The sequence below is a fragment of the Osmerus mordax genome, chromosome 22 (genome assembly GCF_038355195.1).
Source record: "Osmerus mordax isolate fOsmMor3 chromosome 22, fOsmMor3.pri, whole genome shotgun sequence".
In the NCBI taxonomy this organism is placed as follows: Eukaryota; Metazoa; Chordata; class Actinopteri; order Osmeriformes; family Osmeridae; genus Osmerus; species Osmerus mordax.
Genome location: NC_090071.1, coordinates 11,208,221 through 11,230,410, shown reverse-complemented (window position 1 = coordinate 11,230,410; position 22,190 = coordinate 11,208,221). Strand labels below are relative to the sequence as shown.

Below are 22,190 nucleotides of genomic sequence, written 5' to 3'. Positions count from 1 at the left end.
ACACATACAAAATGATTCAGTTTCAAAAGCATTTACTTTCAAAATGAAAGTCGCGGTTGTTGTTCAGGGAGTGCACAGGTATACTTAACCTAAGCATTAAAACAGTTTTTAAACCACAATCGTAACACAAACTCCGGAAAGACGGCTATCGCCCGCACTCACACTGCACATGTGAGTCTGGTTTGTTGATGTTCTTTTGGGGTAGACTTTTTAAAAGTATATTCTTTGTTAAATACAGTTATTTCAGTCATGTTAAAGTCTAAAACATTCGTTAGAAAGACCCGGTCGGGTGGGGTGATGAAGATAGTGCGAGAACACTACTTAAGAGATGATATTTGGTGTGGAAGTGAGATCTGTACGCAGTGTAAGCAAGAATCAACTGAGCTGCAGAAAGACCCGTGCATTGAAAGCAACTTGTGTTCGTTCCCACATTATTTGCTTCCAGACACAAATGTTGTACTACATCAGGTAGGTAGACATTTTGTAAATATAGGGGGCACGTTTTCAGTAAAAAATGTATGAAATGAAGAGCTGGCTAACTCGTGGTCTTAACGTCGCTTGCCAAACAACATCCACTAACTACGGTTTTGTTCATCTTTCCAGATCGATGTCCTGGAGGACCCATTAATCAGGAACGTGATCGTTCTCCAGACTGTATTACAGGAGGTACGACACCGAAGCGCGCCCGTCTACAAGAGGCTGAAAGACATCCTTCACGAGAAGGAGAAACATTTCTATACGTTTACCAACGAACATCACAGGTAGCTTATCCCAAACTGGTTATCTCAAAGTCAACTCCTACTTCCCGACTTAGTGTGTTAGCCCCCATCCCATCTTGTAAAACCTTAGTACTCCATTCATCGATCCATCGTAGGCTACGAAGTAAACCAATAAACAATGGCTTCACAACCACAGTATCTATGGTCAGCAGTGAACTATAGTATTTTCTCCACACAGGGAGACCTTCATAGAGCGAGAGCCAGGCGAGAGTGCCAACGACCGTAATGACAGAGCGATCCGCGTGGCAGCCCAGTGGTATGGCGGGCACCTGGGGAAGGCGCCGGAGGGGGCGGGTCTGAAGGTGGTCCTCCTGACCAATGACAGAGGGAATAAGGAGAAGGCTGAGGAGAGTGGCCTGCTAACCTTCAGATGTAAGGAACAACCCCTGTCTCTGGCTGATGATACGTAGTGCACTTCATAGATCTGGTCCTTTACAATCGAGGTGTGCGTGTGCATTTGTGTGTGTAGGTGAGGAGTACATTAAGAGCCTGATAGCCAACCCAGAGCTTGTGGACCGTCTCGCCCTGACCAACGACGACAAGGTAGGCTAGCATCATCCACGCTGATTCACCCAATACTATTCTCTCTCTCTCTCTCTCTCTCTCTCTCTCTCTCTCTCTCTCTCTCTCTCTCTCTCAAGGTAGGCTAGCATCATCCACGCTGATTCACCCAATACTATTCTCTCTCTCAACCCTAACCCAAACATAACACTGCCTGCTTCGTAGATAGAAATAGACCAGATTTAAACCTGCTAGTTTTCTCCCAGGAGGGGATATTTGTCTTTGCGAACGAAATATTCCTGTCACGAGTGTGCACTGTTTGATGTGTGTTTGTGTCTGTGTGTATCTGTGTTTGTTACACGTGTCAGAATGAGATCAGCAGCAGTAAAGTGTTGTTCCCGGAGCACCTGCCCCTGTCCAGGATCCAGGCAGGCATCAAGAGTGGCACCTACATCCAGGGGACCTTCAGAGCCAGCAGGGACAACTACCTGGAGGCTACTGTCTTTGTACAGGGGGATGAAGGAGAGAGCACAGAGGTACGTTACATCTAACATGTTATTCATTTGGCAGATGCTTTCATCCAAGTAGCTCATGAATAAGGTACAGCAGAAAATCAAGGATCAGTTGTAACAGTGTTTCGGTGGTAAGAGTCAACAAACGGTTTGTATTTTACCAGGTACGTTGCAATAATAATCTCAACTATAGTGCAACAAGAACATTTCAACAATATTACATATTGTACATTGCAACAAAAACAGCAATATATCATATGTACATCAAAAACAACATTAGATCTCATCTAAAGTCATACCATTTTGTGGGTTTAGTCAATGCCGGGATACAAATTTCAAGTACCACAAGAACTAACGTACTGCTAAGTGTCAGTGGGCCAGGTAAAGTGTAGTTAGTCCAGTTGAATAGGTGCATCCTTAGGCACACACTGCTAGGCCGTCTTGACTTCTGTGGTCTGGATGAGCCGCTGGGGACAGACAGCACTCAGAAACAGACGGCTCCTTTAGAGCAATATGCTTCTTGAAATCCAGATTATCGTCAGGGAGCCAAAGGTTTTTTGCTGCGCAAGATGAACACACACATACACCCAACACAGGCTGGAAGGGAGAGCTCAGACTCTCTCTCTCACACACACACACACAGATACACCAGATAGTTGTAATAGTGTGGTTCTGTCTCCCAGGTTCTCCTCCAGGGCCTGCAGAACCTGAACCGGGCCGTCTACCAGGACGTGGTTGCTGTGGAACTGTTGCCACGGGAACAGTGGGTGGCGCCGTCCTCGGTGGTCCTGCAGGACGAGGGGCCGAAGGACGAAGATGCCCCAGAGGAGGAGGAGAAGGCGGTGAGGAAGCCTTATCGTTAATGGAGTCGCCTCCCCCCGATAACACCTGCCACTCTTCTGGGAAGGCTGGCCACAAGATTTTGGAGTGTCTGTGGGAAGTTTTGCCCATTCAACCACAAGAGCTTGGGCGCTGATGTTGGGAAATTAGACCTGGCTTGCAGGTGGAGTTAGAATTAGGCCTCACTTTGTGCAGGGTGGCATTATCAAGCCGATTAATAATGGTGGCTCTTTTTCATGGTTTTGGGCTAGAGCCTTTTCGTTCGACTGGTGGAAATTTGTATTCTAAAACATAAAATGTAATTCCAGATCATTCAGTGCTTCAAACTTTGTGCCAAAAATTTGAGGAAAGGGCTTTCCAGTTTTGGCTGGAAAATGCCCCCATGCACAAACAGAAATTAGTTTATGCCATTAGTTAGCCAGGTCTAATCACCCAACATTAGTGCCGACCTCCCTTAGGCTCTAAGCATCACTAGCTTTGCTTTGTGGAGTTAGCGCGGTGGCTAACCTGCTAATTGTTAGCATCTCTAACTGGCTGTGTGCTCCTGTGCCCAGCTGAGGACCACGGCGGGCCAGATGGAAGCCAGGAAGCCCACAGGACGGGTGGTGGGCATCATCAAGAGGAACTGGAGACCCTTCTGTGGCATGCTCAACATGTCCCAGATCAAAGAGGTACAAGTCAGATACGGGCTCGTGTGTGCGTTAAAATGAGTTGTTATTTGGAGAAGTGACTTCAACCTTGGACTAGATCTTAGAAGAACCCACTTATACTTACAGAGGTTTGCATTACTTGGATTTAAAGTAGCTGATAAGTTTGTGTGTGTGTCTCTGTGTGTGCACATCCTTGTGTGGTGTCTAGTCGACGCGCCACCTCTTCACCCCAGCCGACAGGCGTATCCCCAGGATCCGCATTGAGACGCGCCAGGCGGCCACGCTGGCAGGGCAAAGGATCATGGTCTCCATCGACGGCTGGCCCAAACACTCCAGATACCCCAACGTGAGTCACACAGGACTCCTGTGACACCACCTGTGCGCCCCACTGAGTCACATTCAGCATCTCCAAACACTAACTCCTGGGAAAGCAACTTAGTTGATCAAGGAAGTGGCCATTTAGTTCTATATTGATTGAACAGTTAACAAGTTCTGTCTTTTTCTGTGTGTGTATTGCTTATCTCTATCTTCCTCCCTCTCTCTCTCTTCTCTCTCCCCGTCTCCCAGGGTCATTTTGTACGTAGCCTGGGCAACGCAGGAGACAAGGGCACGGAGATGGAGGTGCTCCTGCTGGAGCATGATGTCCCTCACCAGGACTTCTCCCAGTCCGTGCTCAGCTTCCTGCCCCAGATGCCGTGGGCCATCACACAGGAGGTAACCCACGCTGCGGACGCCATCTTGGCTCAATAGCCTCGCAAAAGTGGTGGCCGTAGAGGCCATCTTGGCTCCGTAACCTCATAGGTCATGGGTAACATCCCTATAGCGGCCGTCTTGGTTCAGTGGCCTTGCAGATGCTAGGCGCTCGTGGTGGTGTGCAGGGTTTTGAAGGGTGTTTCCTTGCAGGACATGCAGGTGCGTGAGGACCTGAGAGAGCTGAGTGTCTGCAGCGTGGATCCTCCCGGCTGCACCGATATAGATGACGCCCTGCACTGTAGAGACCTGGCCAACGGTAACCTGGAGGTAGGATGGAGGTGTATGGAGATACACGCACACACACACACAGCCCTGTACAGATGTGGCTATTGATAACATGGAGGAAGGACACACACACTTGTACACGCACACACGGCCCTGCTCTGTGGGGACCTGGCCAACTGTGACCTTGTGGTAGACGCTCACACACATATGTAAAGGGCTCTGGTCTTGTAACGCACAGTTTATGATGTTCGTGGTGATGCTTCAACATGTAGTGCGTGTGTTCGTTCTTGACGTCTGTCATAGGTGGGTGTTCACATCGCAGACGTCAGCCACTTCATCCGCCCCGGCAACGCTATGGATAAGGAGGCAGCCAACAGAGGAACCACGGTCTATCTGTGTGGACGGGTAGGAGCGCACGCACACACACACGTGGAATCTCTCTCTCTCGCCGTCTCACCCATTAGTACAGCATACCTGCGACAGCACGCACATGCACACACTTGAACCAGGGCCTGTGTGTGTCCTCCTCAGAGAATCGACATGGTCCCTGAGCTCCTCAGCTCCAACTTGTGCTCCCTGCGCTCCAATGTGGAGAGGTGAGACTGACCTCTGACCTACAGCTGTAGTAGGGATCTAACCCCTGACCTCTGTTGAACTGCTAATCTGACCCCTGACCTCTATAGTGCTGACCCCTGACCTTTATAGCACTGACCCCTGACCTCCATAGTACAGCTGATCTGACCCCTCACCTTTGACCCGCAGGCTGGCTTTCTCCTGTATCTGGGAGATTAACGACAAGGCTGAGATTCTGAAGACACGATTCACCAAGAGTGTCATAAACTCTAAGGTAGGAGTCTCAGACACACACACACAAACACTGATCAAGGCACACTTCAGAAGTAGGAACACACTCAGTCATGTCCGTATTCACACAGGCGTCCCTCACATACGCGGAGGCCCAGATGAGGATTGACGACGCCCACATGAATGATGACATCACCAAGAGCTTGCGAGGTCTGAACCGATTGGCCAAGATCCTGAAGAGACAGAGGATAGAGAAAGGGTTGGTGAAATTGTTTAGTGTATGGCGTATTTGTACAAAGACAACTGCAATGCAACAAAAATATATACACCCATGATCCAGTGCAGCATTGTGTGTAGCTTGCTATGACATCGAAGTCAAGAGGGCCTCATTTACCATTGCCCCACAGTCCTCCCCCCAGCCTAATACCCAACGGGACAAGGAGATGATTTGTAGCACAACCTAACGTGGCGTTTTTATTTTGCCTTCCAGAGCACTGACCCTATCCTCTCCAGAAGTTCGCTTCCATATCGACAGCGAGACCCACGACCCCATTGACCTGCAGGCAAAGGAGCTAAAGTGAGTGATTACTGACCTCAGTGTCCCTCCACTGACCCGGAAGGAGAAACTAGACTCTTGTTCTAGAGGCTTCCATCAAGGCCTTGTCCACTTGGTGGCACTGCACCTGCACACTGGCTTATCCTAAAGGAAACATGTTTTGTGAATTCCTTTTGTCTTTCTTGACGGACGGACGTCAGCAGAGTTTTGGTTCACTCTGTGTGTGTGTGTGTGTGTGTGTGTGTGTGTGTGTGTTACCAGAGAGACCAACTCCATGGTGGAGGAGTTCATGTTGCTAGCCAACATCTCCGTAGCGCAGAAGATCTATGATGAATTTCCGGAATGTGCCGTCCTCAGGAAGCACCCCGCTCCTCCGCCCTCCAACTACGACATCCTCCACAGGGCCGCCAAGTCCAAGGTAGACACACACACTTTAAATACAGGCACACATAAACACACTCTCCCCCTCACCCCACACACACAAATACTTTTCATAACCATACACACTTACACTATTACATTACATTTAGTCATTTAGCAAATGCTCTTATCCAGAGCGACTTACAGTAAGTACAGGGACATTCCCCCAAGGCAAGTAGGGTGAAGTGCCTTGCCCAAGGACACAACGTCATTTCGCACGGCCAGGAATCTAACCGGCAACCTTCAAATTACTAGCCCAATTCCCGAACCACTCAGCCACCTGACACTATAAATTCAGACACACAAAACACCCTCTCTCACCACACACACACACAAGCAAACACTTTCTAACCTCACACAAACACACACACACCATCCACCCCGTCTCCCGGCCTCATATCCAACCCGTGGTCCCTGACAGGAGCTGGACATCCACACGGACTCGGCCAAGGCCCTGGCCGACTCCCTGGACGCGGCCCAGGTGGTGGGCTTCCCCTACTTCAACACCCTGCTGAGGATCTTGGCCACGCGCTGCATGATGCAGGCCGTCTACTTCTGCTCGGGCCTGGACGGGGACTTCCACCACTACGGCCTGGCCTCGCCCATCTACACGCACTTCACCTCGCCTATCAGGAGGTTGGGACCGAACGCACAGCCCTCCATGGAGACACACACGACAGACTGACCTAGCCCGTTTACGCACACTTCACCGAGGGATCAGGAGGCAGGAATACAGACACACACACACGCGTGCAATGTCGATCATTTGACAGATGCTTTTATCTAAAGCGCCGTACATATAATGCATGTAAAAAAGCCCAGTAGAAGATCATGGTTCAGAAGTGCGTAGGTCTACAGTATTTCAGTGTTCACAGTCAAGGAACTAGCCACTTAGGACTATAACCACATCAGTGCAACAAAACATCTCGATTACAGTAGCTAGCTTGAGTATTGTACGGTGAACAAAAACCAGACCTTCACCCTCTCTCTCTCTCTCTCTCTCCCCCCCCCCCCCCCCCCCCCCCCCCCCGTCGTCCTCCAGATACTCGGACATCATCGTGCATCGTCTGTTGGCGGTCGCCATTGGAGCAGACAGCACTTACCCAGATCTGATGGATAAGCACAAGCAGTCTGGCCTGTGCAACAACCTCAACTACCGCCACAAGATGGCGCAGTATGCCCAGAGGGCCTCGGTGGCATTCCACACACAGGTACACGCACACAATCAATGTTCTCATTATGCGCTGGTTTTGATCTGAATCTGGACAGTGGTGTGTCTGTTGCTGCTCAACTGTGTGTGTGTCTGGTCTCCAGCTGTTTTTCCGGAACCGAGGCATCCTGAACGAGGAGGGCTTCATCCTCTTTGTGAGAAAGAACGCCATCATCATCCTCATCCCCAAGTTTGGTCTGGAGGGCACGGTGTTCTTCGAGAACAAGGACAAGCCTGGCCCCAAGCTGAGCTTCCAAGAGGAGGTAGACTCTGCAGCCCAGACCCAGTCCAGCCCAACACACTAACAACTGAAGAGCTAAAGCAGTCTAACTCTGTGTGTGTGTGTGTGTGTGTGTGTGTGTGTGTGTAGGGTCCTACTCTGAAGGTGGAGGATCACACCTTCAACATGTTTGACAAGGTGAAGGTGACCATCAGTCTGGACTCCTCCAACATCCAGCACCAGAAGATCCGGATGTCCCTGATTGAGCCGATGGTAACTTGCCTCAAACAGCTTGCTGGTTTATTAGTCCTGAGACGCTTCCTATCTCTGCTGACTGGGTTCTGTTCCATGTTCTAGATCCCTGGTGTGAGTGTTCCAGCACCTGAAGTGGAACCCGACGCCAAGAAGGCCAAATTAGACCGCTGACGACAACCACAAACCTCCCTCTCCACCCAGTCATGTGACCTGCGTCACTCATCACTCTGAGCGCCTTTTCACTTCTGTTTATTTTCTGTATGGCTCTCTTTAAACCTCTAAATAAAATGTAGTGTTTTTAATCCAGAACGTTCCTGCCTTCTTGACTTGTTCTCTTTGAGGTAATGTGGACAAGGAAAACAACTTTCAAGACTAACCATCCCACCATCTGAACATGGATATGATGCACACTATAGCTCAAAGGTTTGTGGTCAGTTAGAAATGTCCTAGTTTTCAAAAGCCCATTTTTGTTAAATGCCATAAAATTGATCAGAAATACTGTATAGGCATTATCAGCAACCTGAGTTCCAATGATACGTTTCTAAATACAAGTTAATGCATGGCTAACTGATTACAAAACCATTTAGCTTAATAATGTTAACACTGCTGAAAACTTGTGCTGATTAAAGAAGCAATACAAAGTGGCCTTCTTTAAAGCCTGTTAACACTTGGTGGTATAATGCAACTTGAGGGATCGGATCACAAGTGGCCACAGAGCTAAACAGAAGTGTAAAGACCACCAAGACTTGCAGTGCAAACGCTAATTCTCTTATTTATTGAGAAACATTATGTACAGACATTTACAAACCCTTTACACTGGGTTTACTATTGTAGACAAGAAAAAACAAGGCTTTACATAGGGTTTGTTTCACGACAACTTTTTAAAATGTTGCCAAATGTGCCAATAATATTCCAATTCTATCTTGAATAGTGCAAATCCTGGGTTTGTCTTTGGCTCATTTACATTTGTGATTTTTTTTTTTTAACCATTCAATCTTACTAATAGATTAGATAGAGATTTTGGTTTTAAGGTTCCCAAATAGGTAAAACAAAATCACTAGAGGAAATTGAATTATTTGTGTACACACATACACTTCGAAAGCGAGACAGAATCGCTGTAAATTGTCCCTGTTCATTATGGGTTATACGGATTTTCCATTCACATCGTCACACTTGAAAGTTAACCATGTAGGCCTCCAGGAAACTTTGTTTATGTTGTTAAATCAAAGAGAAAAGAGAGAAACGCAAGTATTTACATTGTGGCTTGGTACAACTTCTTAAACAAAACAAACACCACCACCAAAGACCTGATTTTTCTGAAAGCCCACTCCCCAGTCAAGGTACAAGCTGGGAGTGTGATTTTTTCATCAAGTTATTTTTTGGCATCAACAATCTCTCTTTCAGATCTTGAATGATAAAAGACAAAGCAGAGACCTTTCGTTTCAACCTTGAGTTCTTCGCTCTCTGAAGTTTGAGCTGCTTCCTGCATGTAGTCAGATGGTCATTGACTACGTCTAAACGTCGCTTCAGGGTTCTTGGGGATTCCGCAACAAAGTAGCCGTGCTCACCAAGAGGGCAGGGGTGTTTATCTGTGAAATAGTGGTGATCATGTGTAACACACATGATGTAGTGTAGCTGGTCTTCATTGTCTTCAGATAATACACACTCACTTGCATCTTCAGTGTCATCCACAACACCAAATGTTTGATCTACTACCACAGACTTGTTCAGTGACACAACTTGTGCCTCAGTGTTATCAATTTCCTCAATGTTTCCGACATCTGAAAAGTTGTCCAAGGCTTGAAGATCAATAACTGGAATGTCCTGTGTTCTTGGCAGATCGAGGCTATAACAATGCTCACTATTAACACTTTCTCGCTTTATTGTCTTTGTGTATGACTTCTTCTGTACACATGGATAGGAAAAAAGTGTGGGCACAGCAGACGTGGATAGCCTGATATTACCCTTGCGGTCCTTGTAAAAACAGTCATCCTTGAAATGCTGCGAACACAGTCGAGAGTTGCGATTTGGATTCCAGTGTGAGCGTCTCACGTTGAGGACCCACTGCTGCAGCCTGGCCTCGTCGCCTAAAGGAAAGCTGTCATGGATTTGTTTAGCATTAATTAGCGCTAATAGTTCTATTGAAGATAGATTATTAAATATCTTTTTTTGCATTCCTCAGCCTATCAGATTGGCATCATACAGAGGGGTTATACTAAAGATTTATTTAGCAATTTCTTGAATCGCTTCGAACTGTACCGTTTAGGCCTACTAAAAAGCCTACGAAAATGCAACAGACTGATTCATAATCCACATGTAAACTCGGATGACCCGAGACAGTCACATCCTAGCTCAAAATCAATGCCAGCCTCACTAATGTTTGTATTGGGCAGGTGATTACAGGATGGAAACTAACACATAATCATCCTCGACAAAATCTAACGACTGACACTGGTTTCAAATGATACCGTGTGCATTCTTAAAATAGGCAAGTCTATTATTGATACTTTGATACATAGATTCTCAATAGATAGAAGTTGCTAGCTAGGCGTTTCTTTATGCGACTTTAACAAAATAACGTTTTAAGTAATAAAAAGTTTACGACAAATACATGCCGGAAGAAATGTAAAGTTGATCGGGCCCCGCCGATGAGCCTTCGGTTAGTGCAGTTGAAAGCAGCACAAGAAGGCATTTTTAATCGGCAACTTCTGTGTTCAGCGTTAATTTCGTAGCACCGGGTGTTCTTCTTCTCTCCATCATAAAAGGTACATTACTGCCATCTACTGTTCGGAGCGTTACGTCGGTGACTTACTCAAACCGCCCACCCCATCATAACGGTTATGCTAATATTCGCTATGTTTAACAGTATTGACTTCTGCTAAAACCGAAGTTCAACGTAAATTAGCCTATTCATATAAATAGCCTATATGGTATCCTCCGACCAGCGGTGGCGGTCGGAGGCTTACACCCTATAATCAATTGAAGAAAATCTTATTTTTTCATATGGAAAGATAACCAACACATTCTCTTGAATTGTAGACTAAGAAGAAAGGCAACGTGCTTAGAAAAATAATCTCTGCCAAAAGGAAAAACCCACTGTGTAGGGAAAGATAATCTGTTTTGCTAAATAGTTTACTTTCCAATGCTTCTCCTATGCCTGACATTCTGGTACTGCACTAGCCTATCTGGTCTGGGTGAATTCGGGTAATCTGGGAGTCGGACATAGGGTAATGTGGGACACCTAAACTCCAGAGCGTTTTCTTCTCTGCTATGCCAATGTCTAGTCCACAGAACTTTGACTCGAGGTTTAGCATGGATGTTATGTGACTGAAATCACAAAACGTGATTGGTGTGGTGTCACAGAAAGGGTCAGGGCACGTCCAGCATGTCCAGACCCATCCTCAGGCCCAAGTCAAGCAGGTCCAGACCCAGCCTCAGGTCCAAGTCCAGCTTCAGGTCCAAGCCCAGCCTCAGTCCCAGATCAAGCATGTCCTGACCCAGACTCAAGCCCACCTCCTGACTCAGGTTCGAGTCAAGGTCCAGACCCAGCCTCAGGTCCAGACCCAGCCTCAGGTCAAGCATGTCCTGACCCAGCTTCAGATCCATTATCCAGACCCCAAATCAAGTCCAGACCCAGCCTCAGGCCCAGGTCAAGCATGTCCTGACCCATCCTCAGGCCCAGGTCCACACCCAGCCTCAGGTCAAAGTCAATGTCCAGACCCATCTTCAGGCCCAAGTAAAGCAGGTCCAGACCCAGCCTCAGATCCAGACCCAGCCTCAGGTCCGGGTCCAAACCCAGCCTCAGGTCCAAGTCAAGCAGCTCCAAACCCAGCCACAGGCCCAAATCCAAACCCAGACTCAGGCCCAGTTCAAAACCCAGCCTCAAATCCAGACCCAGCCTCAGGCCCAGTTCAGTACCCAGCCTGAGATCCAGACCCAGCCTCAGGTCCAGACCCAGCCTCAGGCCCAAGTCAAGCAGGTACAGACCCAGTCTCAGGCCCAGTTCAAGACCCAGCCTCAGGTCAAGGTCCAGACCCAGCCTCAGGCCCAAGTCAAGCAGGTCCAGACCTAGCTTTAGGTCCAGGCCCTGCCTCAGGTCTAGACCCAGCCTCAGGTCAAGGTCCAGACCCAGCCTCAGGCCCAAGTCAAGCAGGTCCAGACCCAGCTTTAGGTCCAGGCCCTGCCTCAGGTCTAGACCCAGCCTCAGGCCCAGGTCAAGCAGGTCTTGACCCAGCCTCAGGTCCATCTCCTGACCCAGGTCCTGACCCATGCCTACACCCTTGCCTTGGGGTCACGCAGCAGGTGTAAACCATACAGGAATTTATTTTTTAAATGTGTGCTACACAAGGTGGCATCAAAAGCCTTGGGTGTCTACTGTATCTAACTGTGTGTATTTAACATAATATGTGCCCTGTCTCTTTCCAGCCTGCTGTCTACATATGGATCAGCTCTCCTGGTGTGTGTGTCGTGCCTGGAGTATCTAACCAACAACTGAGCATGACTGCTCTCGCCCAGCTCATGACCCTGGCTCCCAACCAGACAAAGGCCCGAACCCTGATGGAGATCCAGACCCTAACCAGGGCTCAAGTCCAGGTTCAGGCCCTGATTGGAATGCAGCAGGTAATTACAGGCTTTTGGAAATTACTTTTGACATGTATTACAGTTGTATTACAGTTTCACATTGTGGCAGCACTAACATTGTGTGTTTCATATGTAAAAATCTATTTTAAATTGTGTGTCCCTCTGTCCTCCATTAGCCTGCTTTTTATGTGTGGGGCAAGGAGCCTCTGACAGCCTCCACGCAGGCCTCCACTCCGCTGTACTACCAGAAACCTATGCTGGGGTAGTGTCTCATCTCCCTCATTCACAAGGTTCAACCATGCCTAGCTGACAAGCTCACCGGTATGTTCCTGGAGATGGACAATGATGAGGTGATCTACATGCTGGGGGTCTCCACAGGCTCTGCATTCCAAGATCCTTTGGGTAATGGCTGCCCTCCATGCCTCCCAGATTAATGTGGCCAAGGCTATGTCCAAGCTCAACCTCCAGACACCTTTCAGCATCACCACCCTGCTCCAGAGTAACCAGGATCTCAAGCCTGTAGCCACTGACACCAGCCTGGTTGAGGTTCTGGAGATGAAGGAGGATGAGAATGTCCTGAAGGCCGCCACATGTGTTGCCAGCCTCGATGAGGCTAGTGAGGGCCTGAAAGTCCTTTTTGAGCATGAGGAGGGTGAGAAGGTCCTGAAGAATGCCTGCAGTGTTGCCAGCCATGTCCAGCCTGCCAAGCACACCCAGCTCCTGGATACGAAGGTGGACAAAAAATTCCTAAAGACAGCAGCAAGTCTCATCAGTCTGCTCAGCCTCAAGTCATCCAGTGAGGACATCAAGCCTCCTGCAGCCAGAGACCTGAGCCTGCTTCACCTGAGCAAAGAGCTTCAGCCAGAGACAGCTGTTTCTTCAAAGAGTCATGGTGGCTCCATAGGTGCTCCTAGGCAGAAAGCGAAGAAGAGGGGAGGAGGATGTTTCTGTGGCCTCGTGAGGGCTTTCGGGACAGCTGTCAGGAGAGGCAGAGGAAAGAAAGTAAAACCTGTAAGTTGATCGCAGTTGTTATTACGTAAATATGGTTACATTCATAATAGTAGTAGTTTATTTTGAACATGTAAAAAAAATATAAAATAAAAATATATATATACAGACATGCATACATATATAAAATTAAAATTACAGCTTAATAAGGTCATGTACTTCTCAGCATAATCTTCCCAAATTATTGTAAGTAATTCAAATTAGAAATTCCCATGTTCAAAAAGGAGTAGGAAGAAGTTCATAACAAACTTTTCAAGTCCTACCCCCTTTCTCTATTTTTATCCTTTAGTTAAATACGAAACAATTTGATGCTTCTCTTATACATACATCTTTACATACACCGTAGATCTGCCAACCTACTGTTCACATAAACCCATGCATTCACATAGATACAGATGCATACATAATAAACATACAGTATGCATAACATGTGGGCTACCAATGGTTTCCTGGACCTCTGAGCACATAGAGTAGAAGTTAATCTTTCATATTAAAGGATTTTCTTTTCTTTTTGAAGGATGGAAGTGTGGGTGAGAAGACCACCAGTCTCATGCAAAGAGCACCACCTCCATTAATGCTGCTGCATCTACTGTGAAGAATGGAGATTGCTGATCAGAGTTCCACACTACTTTAATCCACATGAAGCATAAATCGTTAATTAAACATTGGTTGAATTTCTTTTGGCTTTTTGACTGTTGCTATTTTAATCTATTAACATAAACCAAAGATATCTTTATCGCGGTGAACTACAGCCTCTAGAAGGCATAGTTAGCAGTTATTAGGAGGGTTCTTGCATGCGAGTTGTGATGCTCTTCTGAAGGATTCAAAATCTTTGTGTCTATTCCAATATGTAATGATGGTATTCAATGACACAGGTCTGTGTTCTAGAAAGAGTGGTCTGGAGTCGCAGAGGTCCGATAATATCAGCTTTAATGCAGCAGTTGGAAATCAACAAGTACAGAGCTCTGGGGTTGTCTACGTTTCCCTACCTGCAACAGAGTTTGGGTTGGTTCACAAAGTCCAACTGGCTATCTGTCCCTCCCCAGCATATATTTATACAGTGCAGTAAAACAAAAAGATGAAAAGAGGGTTGAGCTTTCTCGTGCATCAGGGAGTTGTTCTTGCCGACGCGTCCCACCTGCTCAGGTGCCGTCTCCACCCGGTTTCAAGGTTGTTTCTGAAAATGAAGAGATAGAGACACAAAATACAGCCTTTTTCCCACACTGTGGTCGAGAATGGTCTGGGTTGTTCCTCTTTCTCCGCCCGCACTCATGACTCCCCCCGCCCTGTGTGAGACACAATGTTTAAGCCTGAGCACACTTCTAAGCTCATAAGACATAACGTTAATAGGCACAATACATTCTTTAATAGGCGGACCAAATGTCTCAGCAGAAGTACTGATCAGAATCAGAATCAGAAAGGGATTTATTCGCCATGAAAGTTTGCACTGACAAGGAATTTGCTTTGGCAGGAAGGTGCATACAATAAACATATACCTAAAATTAAATATGTGGACTAACTATACTAAGGGTACATAAACTAGCAGTACTAAGTGGGATTAGAATAGAATTAAATATACAATAAAATATAAATTGCCGTAAATTACAATATAAAAATACAAATATTACAAAAAATACAAATGTACAAGATACCATGTTGTAATGCAGTGCAAAAAGCAGAGTGTTTTACGAAGGAGGATCACTTGATGAGGCACATAGATCTCCAATCTAGTACCAGCTTCAAGCTAACATAAACACAGGTTTCATTCACTGTTGGATGTTGTGTATGGCACTGTGTGAGAGGGCTAGACCATACTTTGCAGGGGTCCCATGTAAACATTTTCATTAATCATAAACAGTTTCACCTATTCAATTTGTCTGAAAGCTTTCTGGTGTACTCTGCCTGGGCACACTAACCTGATGCACTCTGAAGAACCTGATTGAGGTCAGATTCAAAGAAAATAGTTTAGAATGCCATTGATGTGGATCAATTTTCTTATTTACACATTTCTTGCATTGAAAAAAACATTGCTGAAGATAGGCATGAGTATGTTTGCTCAGATCATTGCAGACTTTACTGAGTTACAGTAGGACTGACCTGAGTGGAAAATAAGACTAAACATATGAACAGATAAGGCCATGGCTGATCTCCTGAGTGTGATTAACATCATACATCCCTATTTTCATGCACAAATGGTGTCCAGACATCCCCCCCCCCTCCCCCTCCCCCCCACAGCCACACTATCTTAGACCAAGCTTCTTGCTCATGTAGGAGTCCTGCTCAAGTAAGAACAATGTCATCATGCGGCAGGCTTCAGCTCCTTTGTTCAGCACGGCGTCGATGACGTGGCGCGCTCTCTCCGCCCTCTCAGCGATGGCCTTGACAGACTCCTCCTCTTCCTGCGTGATGACTCCATGCTGACGGAGCTCGTCCAATAGGCTATTCAGCACGGGGACTGACACACGCTTCACAAACTCTGATCTCACAGCCTTTAGCTGCTGCTCCGCACGTTCACCCTGAGAGCGCTCAGACGGTCCCTCTGACGTCGTCGCTCCGGTGACAGCAGCACCTGCGACCAGTCATCATCATCATCAGTCCGTTTCCATGGAGAGAACACTCCAGAGTAGCAGACTCAGCTAACAGACTAAAGATTCACCTCAGATACTCATTCACCTTTACATGTTATGACAACAATCCTACTAACAGACAAGAATAGTTTACAAACAAATTTAATTGTTCAAGCCATCACGTCCAACTTGACTTCAGCTCATCACCTGTGGGGGGTCCTAAATGTCAGCTGCTGTTACCTGTCAGTGGGACCAGCCCCGACCACACTTCTACCCCCTCCAGCTTCCCCTCCAACAGGCTGAGCTCTGCCTCCTGTGTGACGGGGCGCAGGAACACCTGGAAGGTGGGGTGGTAGTTGGGTCCGTAGTTCCAGTCCAACAGAACAAACTGGAACAGGGACGAACCCAGTCATGAGTCAGCATCTACTGTAGCACAACATTGAAACCACATTGTTGAACTAGTGTGACCCAATGAGTCACCTACCTTTGGTTGTACCCGGGGTGTCTCTTCCAGATGACAGGTGAGACTGTACCTGTCCCCCTTAGCTAGCCGGCAGTCAGAACTGACACGCAGGTAGGTGGTTCCCTCCTGTTTCTCCCTGCAACCAGACAGAGGAGGCTACTATCTTCCCTGAAGACTATCATGATTCCAGCAGGTCACTGTGGATGTGGAGCAGGGATGTTTACCTCAGAGAGAGGCACGTTGCTGGGCAGAACCATCACGTTGAGGATGGTATACATGGGGCTCAGCTGCTGGAGGAAGAGGAGCACCTGGCCCTTGATGGTGAGGGAGGGTAGAAACCACCTGACCAGGCCCCACAGGGACAGGTCTGTCACATCCACCACCACATGAGAGTCTGTCACCCTCAGTGGAGGCACAAGCTCCACGCTGCCTCCAGTAACATGAGCCACAGACAGCACCTCATGCCCCTCTCCTGAAACACAGTAACCTGTCACTCTCACTGTGTTACCTCATTGTCTATAACAGACAGTCTAGAAAAGGACTATCTTGGACAGACAGAAGTCTAGCACATACAGTCTGCTGGGTGAGATGTTTCTAGGTGTAACTCACCAGAGAGAATCTCACAGTGTGGGAGGTGCAGCTGACAGACAGAGCCTTGGGGACAGTCGATGGTGAACAGGGGTCCGGCAGGGGAGCGGCCTGTGGCGTTCAGCAGACCTTGGTCCCATTGGACAGTCCTGTAGAGCACCTCACCCTGGCCCTCCATCAGGAACATGAGGCCAGTCAGACTGCACTGGAACAGACCTGCTTGAGGGCAGCAGAGCCTGGGGACACAGCAGAACCAGCTCACTCACTACTGCAGAAACACCTGGGACAATACCACTGAACCCTGATAGTATGTTGTTAGTGGCTGGAAGGATCACCTGTATGAGGTTTCTGTGAGTTCTACTGCAGTTTCTGGAGTCACTACAGTCGGAGTCTGGAATACAGAGAAAAACTTGATCAAACCAAGACCAGTCCAGTGTTCTTTGATGTTACAGGGCAGATCTAGATGGAGGGGGTTGTATTAGAAAATTTGGCAATGTAAAGTACTGGGATATGTACTGCTGTTCTGTTTGAAATATCATGTTTGCTTTGTCTCCAAGGATGTTCTGAGTAAAGGGGCAGGTTCTTACAAGTTCCTCTGGTGTAGAACTCAGAGTGGCTCCAGCTAGCAGGGGCTTCCTAGGTTGTGGAGACAGAGGGAAGACAGTGTTGACTGGACCAGATAAAGATACAGCTGTCTCAAGAACTCCAGGATTCATCTGCATACCTCACACCAGTCCTAGATCTGGATGATCCCACCACTGAGGTCAGGTGACGTGACGGACAGGAAGTGTCAGAGCCATAGGCGGAGTCATGTGCAGAGCTTCTCAGAGATTGGCACTCAGATCCGTCATCGCCACTCCCTGTGGAAAAAGCGGACCAGACCACACTGAACACCAGAGGCTAGACTGAGGAGGGTCAGCAGTCCCACAAACCCTGGTTCTACCCTCATTAGACATGACCCTCTATGACCTCTGACCCTGGTCCTACCCTCATTAGACATGACCCTCCATGACCTCTGACCCTGGTCCTACCCTCATTAGACATGACCCTCTATGTCCTCTGACCATGGTCCTACCCTCATTAGACATGACCTCTGACCCTGGTCCTACCCTCATTAGACATGACCCTCCATGACCTCTAACCCTGGTCCTACCGCCAGGTCGTGATCCAGCCTCTGACCCCCAGTCAGATATGTCCTCAGAGTTGTTGGTGGTTTCTGTTCTGCTGGCCCCACTCACTGAAGAACAACAACACTCGTTATCAACAGCACCAAGTGTTCTAGGTGTCACAATAACTACTTAACATTAAATTAGATTCAAAGGTCCCATGACATGAAATGTTCACTTTAGGAGGTTATTTAACAATAATGTGAGTTTCCCTAGCCTGCCTTTGGTCCCCCAGTGGCTAGAAATGTTGATAGGTGTAAACCAAGCCCTGGGTATTCTTCTCCGCCTTTGAGAAAATGAAAGCTGAAACGCTCGGTTTTGAAAATGCTGGTTTTATGACTTCATAAGAGCAAAGGTTACCTCCCCTTTCTCAACTTTGCCTGCACAGAGAATTTGGCCCACCAATGAGAAAATGAGCTACGACCGTGCGAGTGCGATATTGGTTTTCCTCGAGACATCATGGCTTGCAATGACCAAAGAATGGCAGTTAGCCCCGCCTCTTTCTTCCTCAGAGCATTTAAAGCTACAGACACAGAAACAGCACGTCCTGAGGAAAGCTCATTGTGGGACTGCTCGTAGTGGCTGTAATTCTGCACCAAGGCTGGATTTCGGGAAAGAAACTTCAGATACAGTATTAGGGGACCACTAGGGCCTATATAAAAGCATTCAAAAACAGCATGTCATGGGATCTTTCATATTACTTACAGGTGGGACAAAGAAAGTAAGAATTGTGATTCTGTCATTCTAAGATTATGAACACACAATGTATACGTTGAAAAATATAATGACATTAAAACTTGTCTGTACTGTATTACTCAAATCTGACCGTTTTCATTTGAATCACTTACTTCACCCCAACTAGAAGTGTCCACTGCCTCTACTGGCAATCTGCATTACTCACTATACAGTTACAGTATATTCTCTTAATTATCATTACGTACTTCATTACTACATTATCATTACTTTATCACTATATAATGTCAAACTCACAAGAAGGAGGATCATCTATGCTCCTAATCCTCCTCTCAGGCAGAAATGGTATCTTCCACTCAGAACTCTGCTCTTCATCTCTGATGCCCTCCAGGCAGAACACATCTCCACTGTTGACTGCCACCATCTCCTCTATCTTGTCCAGCAGCTCTGTGACCTGAGAGCCATCACCCCTGTTCATATTGTTGAGGACATGATACCTGTTCCCACATTTCTCAACAAGCCACTGGAGAGCTTTCCCCTCATGTTGAATGTGCTGCTCAATGGTTGTGTCTCCCAGATAGTCCCCATGGGTGAACAGCACTATAGTGTGACTCCAGACACTCTCACTGAGAAGCTCCATGTGTTGCTCTACAGATTTAGTGTATCCCTCTGTGAATGAAGCCACCCCCACTATGACCAGGAGGAGGGCGTGGGGTCCTGGGGGACACAGAGACACACTGCGTACTATCTCCTGTTTAACCAGCTCAGTAGTGACCTCTATAGGGGTCTTTCTCCACCATCCTGGAGTGTCGACCACAGTGACCTGCCTCCCTGCTACTTCTCCCACTCTCTTCACACACTGAGCAGCTGTCCTCAGGTCAAACTCCTCTCTCCCCAGGATGGTATTTCCTGATGAACTCTTCCCTGCACCTCTCCACCCCAGCAGAACAATCCTCAGCTCTGCAAGATGGACACGGTCACCAGTCGGATAGAGAAACATTGTCAACAGTCGTGTCCTAACCAGTTGTGCCCCTCAAATTCAATAATGCAAATTACTGCTGTGCTCTTAGTTGAAACAATATTGTATGCTATTTTGTATGATATATATATTATATTGTGAATTGTCTTACTTGTTAGAGAGAGAGAATTTAAACAGAAGAGCCTTTACCTAAACCACTTGTATTTTTGATAAAATGGTCAACAATGGGCCCCTGCTCAAAACTATTCAAAGATTAATAACTATTCAAATATAAATGATTAATGAAGTCTTAAGAAAGAGACACAACAGGGAATGACTTTTGTATCAGAACCATCTATTTTACTGCGTGTTCCTTTAAACCAAGAAACAAAACTCACCTGTGAATGTTTGATGGATCTCTCTCTGTTTTGGAACCTGATGACTTTCTTTTTCTTTCTCTTCTTTTGTTCTCCTCCACTTTTTTACCTTGTCCAGTATTCCTCTCTTGATCTCATAGTGTCCTCCTCTGTTTCCTGCTACCATCTCCTCTATCTTGTCCAGCAGCTCTGTGACCTGAGAGCCATCACCCCTGTTATTATTGTTGAGGACATGATACCTTTTGCCACATTTCTCAACAAGCCACTGGAGAGCTTTTCCCTCTTGTTGAATGTGCTGCTCAATGGTTGTGTCTCCTAGATAGTCCCCATGGGTGAACAGCACTACAGTGTGACTCCAGACACACTCATTAAGAAGCTGCAGGTGTTTCTCTACTGATAATCTGTGTTTCTCAGTGAATGAACCCCCTCCTTGTATGACCAGGAGGAGGGCGTGGGGTCCTGGGGGACACAGAGACACACTCCGTACAATCTCCTGTTTAACCAGTTTAGTTGTGTACTCTGCAGGGAGATCCCTCCACCATCCTGGAGTGTCGACCAAGGTGACCTGCCTCCCTGCTACCTCTCCCAGTCTCTTCACACACTGAGCTGTCCTCAGGTCAAACTCCTCTCTGCCCAGGATGGTGTTCCCTGATGAACTCTTCCCTGCACCTATCCACCCCAGCAGCACAATCCTCAGCTCTGAGCGATGGATCGAGTTACCTGCCATTTACATTCAAATTGTAAGAATCTAAATTGACAAATACAAGCTAATTACACATTTCATACAAGGGTATATTTGACCATATTCAGATTTGACATATGAGTTAATTAACCTGAACTGCCGCGGGTTTCCATTGCTGCTCTCAGACTTTATGTAGGTTTCAGTCTCTCAGTCTAGAAGAAATTGCAGCCTGTTCAAAAAGGCCTACTGGAGACAAAGTCTGCCTCAAAGTCCGCCTCAATACCTTTTTAACAAACACTTCAGGCAACAACTGTTTAGATCAACACTGCTCAACAATAAGTGAAAAAATACAACAAAACATGAATGGTCCTACCATCTCTCATGAGGCGGCAAGGTGTTTAAATCGGAGATAAATGAGGATTGACTTTCAAGGAATGTGTGAGAGCGAGGTGAAGTTAGTTTCATATTCGACATTCGACATTCGTCTCACATCCGGAAAACGCTACTTTGCAGCGTCGAGTTAAGGACCGGGTGAAAATTACCCACAATTTTGAAAAATGATGACTTTTATAATGATTTTATGACTATAAAACCTCAAACAAACAGCAGAGTATTCCAACAATGTCTGGTATACTTCCACAGCCTTTAATTTTTCAATAATGTTTTTAAAAGAATGATAGAAAATCGCTAATCTCTGAAAATAGCATGAAATCCACGCTAATCTCAATATCTTTTTCAAACTTGTGTCAAAAAATATCAAATATACACCAGATAATTCTAATAATGTCTGGCCTACTTCCACACCCTTTACTTTTTCAATAAAACTTTTTAAAAAATGATAGAAAATCGCTAATCTATGAAAATAGCATGAAATCCTTGCTAATCTCAATATCTTTTTCAAATTAGTTAAAAAAAATCTCAAATATACACCAGATTATTCTAATAATGTCTGGCCTACTTCCACACCCTTTACTTTTCCAATAAAGTTTTGAATAAAATTCCAATTAATCGCTAATCTATGAAAATAGCATGAAATCCTTGCTAATCTCAATATCTTTCAAACTTGTGTCAAAAAATCTCAAATATACACCAGATTATTCTAATAATGTCTGGCCTACTTCCACACCCTTTACATTTTCAATAAAACTTTTTAAAAAATGATAGAAAATCGCTAATCTCTGAAAATAGCATGAAATCCTTGCTGATCTCAATATCTTTTTCAAATTTGTGTCAAAAAATCTCAAATATACACCAGATTATTCTAATAATGTCTGGCCTACTTCAACAGTGATCGACAAGAAACAGTTACTACATCGGCAAATATTATATAAAATACTACAGCTGAAATCCTCCTTTCTACGGGATATGAACGATTTCTTATC

At 46.3% G+C, this 22,190-nt stretch overlaps 3 protein-coding genes across 3 annotated transcripts; 1 reads left to right on the top strand and 2 right to left on the bottom strand.

Moving 5' to 3' along the window:
- The first annotated feature begins 186 nt into the window (after nucleotides 1-186).
- dis3 (DIS3 exosome endoribonuclease and 3'-5' exoribonuclease) lies at nucleotides 187-8,034 on the top strand. Its single transcript, XM_067260236.1, has 21 exons — nucleotides 187-468; nucleotides 604-761; nucleotides 958-1,151; nucleotides 1,249-1,322; nucleotides 1,649-1,816; nucleotides 2,476-2,634; nucleotides 3,187-3,303; nucleotides 3,491-3,628; nucleotides 3,850-3,996; nucleotides 4,186-4,302; nucleotides 4,564-4,665; nucleotides 4,792-4,856; nucleotides 5,023-5,107; nucleotides 5,196-5,323; nucleotides 5,555-5,641; nucleotides 5,882-6,038; nucleotides 6,462-6,676; nucleotides 7,083-7,251; nucleotides 7,355-7,513; nucleotides 7,621-7,743; nucleotides 7,828-8,034. The coding sequence occupies exons 1-21, from the start codon at nucleotides 250-252 to the stop codon at nucleotides 7,894-7,896; spliced, it is 2,850 nt and encodes a 949-aa protein (XP_067116337.1). The 5' UTR covers nucleotides 187-249; the 3' UTR covers nucleotides 7,897-8,034.
- A 6,943-nt stretch (nucleotides 8,035-14,977) lies between these two features.
- Nucleotides 14,978-18,020, bottom strand: LOC136966513 (caspase recruitment domain-containing protein 8-like). Its single transcript, XM_067261018.1, has 7 exons — nucleotides 18,008-18,020; nucleotides 17,657-17,792; nucleotides 16,954-17,168; nucleotides 16,569-16,816; nucleotides 16,366-16,500; nucleotides 16,122-16,269; nucleotides 14,978-15,883 (listed from the first exon to the last, which is right to left on the bottom strand). Exons 1-7 carry the CDS (start codon nucleotides 18,018-18,020, stop codon nucleotides 15,555-15,557), a joined length of 1,224 nt encoding a protein of 407 aa, XP_067117119.1. The 3' UTR covers nucleotides 14,978-15,554.
- Nucleotides 18,021-19,068: 1,048 nt separating this feature from the next.
- Nucleotides 19,069-20,853, bottom strand: LOC136966512 (GTPase IMAP family member 8-like). The gene is made up of 2 exons (XM_067261017.1): nucleotides 20,148-20,853; nucleotides 19,069-19,751 (listed from the first exon to the last, which is right to left on the bottom strand). Exons 1-2 carry the CDS (start codon nucleotides 20,851-20,853, stop codon nucleotides 19,069-19,071), a joined length of 1,389 nt encoding a protein of 462 aa, XP_067117118.1.
- Between the last annotated feature and the right edge of the window lie 1,337 nt (nucleotides 20,854-22,190).

Excerpts from the sequence above, each read along its gene's own strand:
- dis3 (XM_067260236.1), top strand. The coding sequence starts at position 250 with ATGTTAAAGTCTAAAACATTCGTTAGAAAGACCCGGTCGGGTGGGGTG. Across the intron at positions 6,039-6,461 it reads ACAGGGCCGCCAAGTCCAAG|GAGCTGGACATCCACACGGA; the intron begins GTAGACACACAC and ends GGTCCCTGACAG. Across the intron at positions 6,677-7,082 it reads TTCACCTCGCCTATCAGGAG|ATACTCGGACATCATCGTGC; the intron begins GTTGGGACCGAA and ends GTCGTCCTCCAG.
- LOC136966513 (XM_067261018.1), bottom strand. Across the intron at positions 16,817-16,953 it reads ACACTGTGAGATTCTCTCTG|GAGAGGGGCATGAGGTGCTG; the intron begins GTGAGTTACACC and ends ACTGTGTTTCAG. Across the intron at positions 16,501-16,568 it reads GCAACGTGCCTCTCTCTGAG|CCTCCTCTGTCTGGTTGCAG; the intron begins GTAAACATCCCT and ends GGAAGATAGTAG.
- LOC136966512 (XM_067261017.1), bottom strand. The coding sequence starts at position 20,853 with ATGGCAGGTAACTCGATCCATCGCTCAGAGCTGAGGATTGTGCTGCTG. Across the intron at positions 19,752-20,147 it reads GATCCATCAAACATTCACAG|AGCTGAGGATTGTTCTGCTG; the intron begins GTGAGTTTTGTT and ends TCCATCTTGCAG.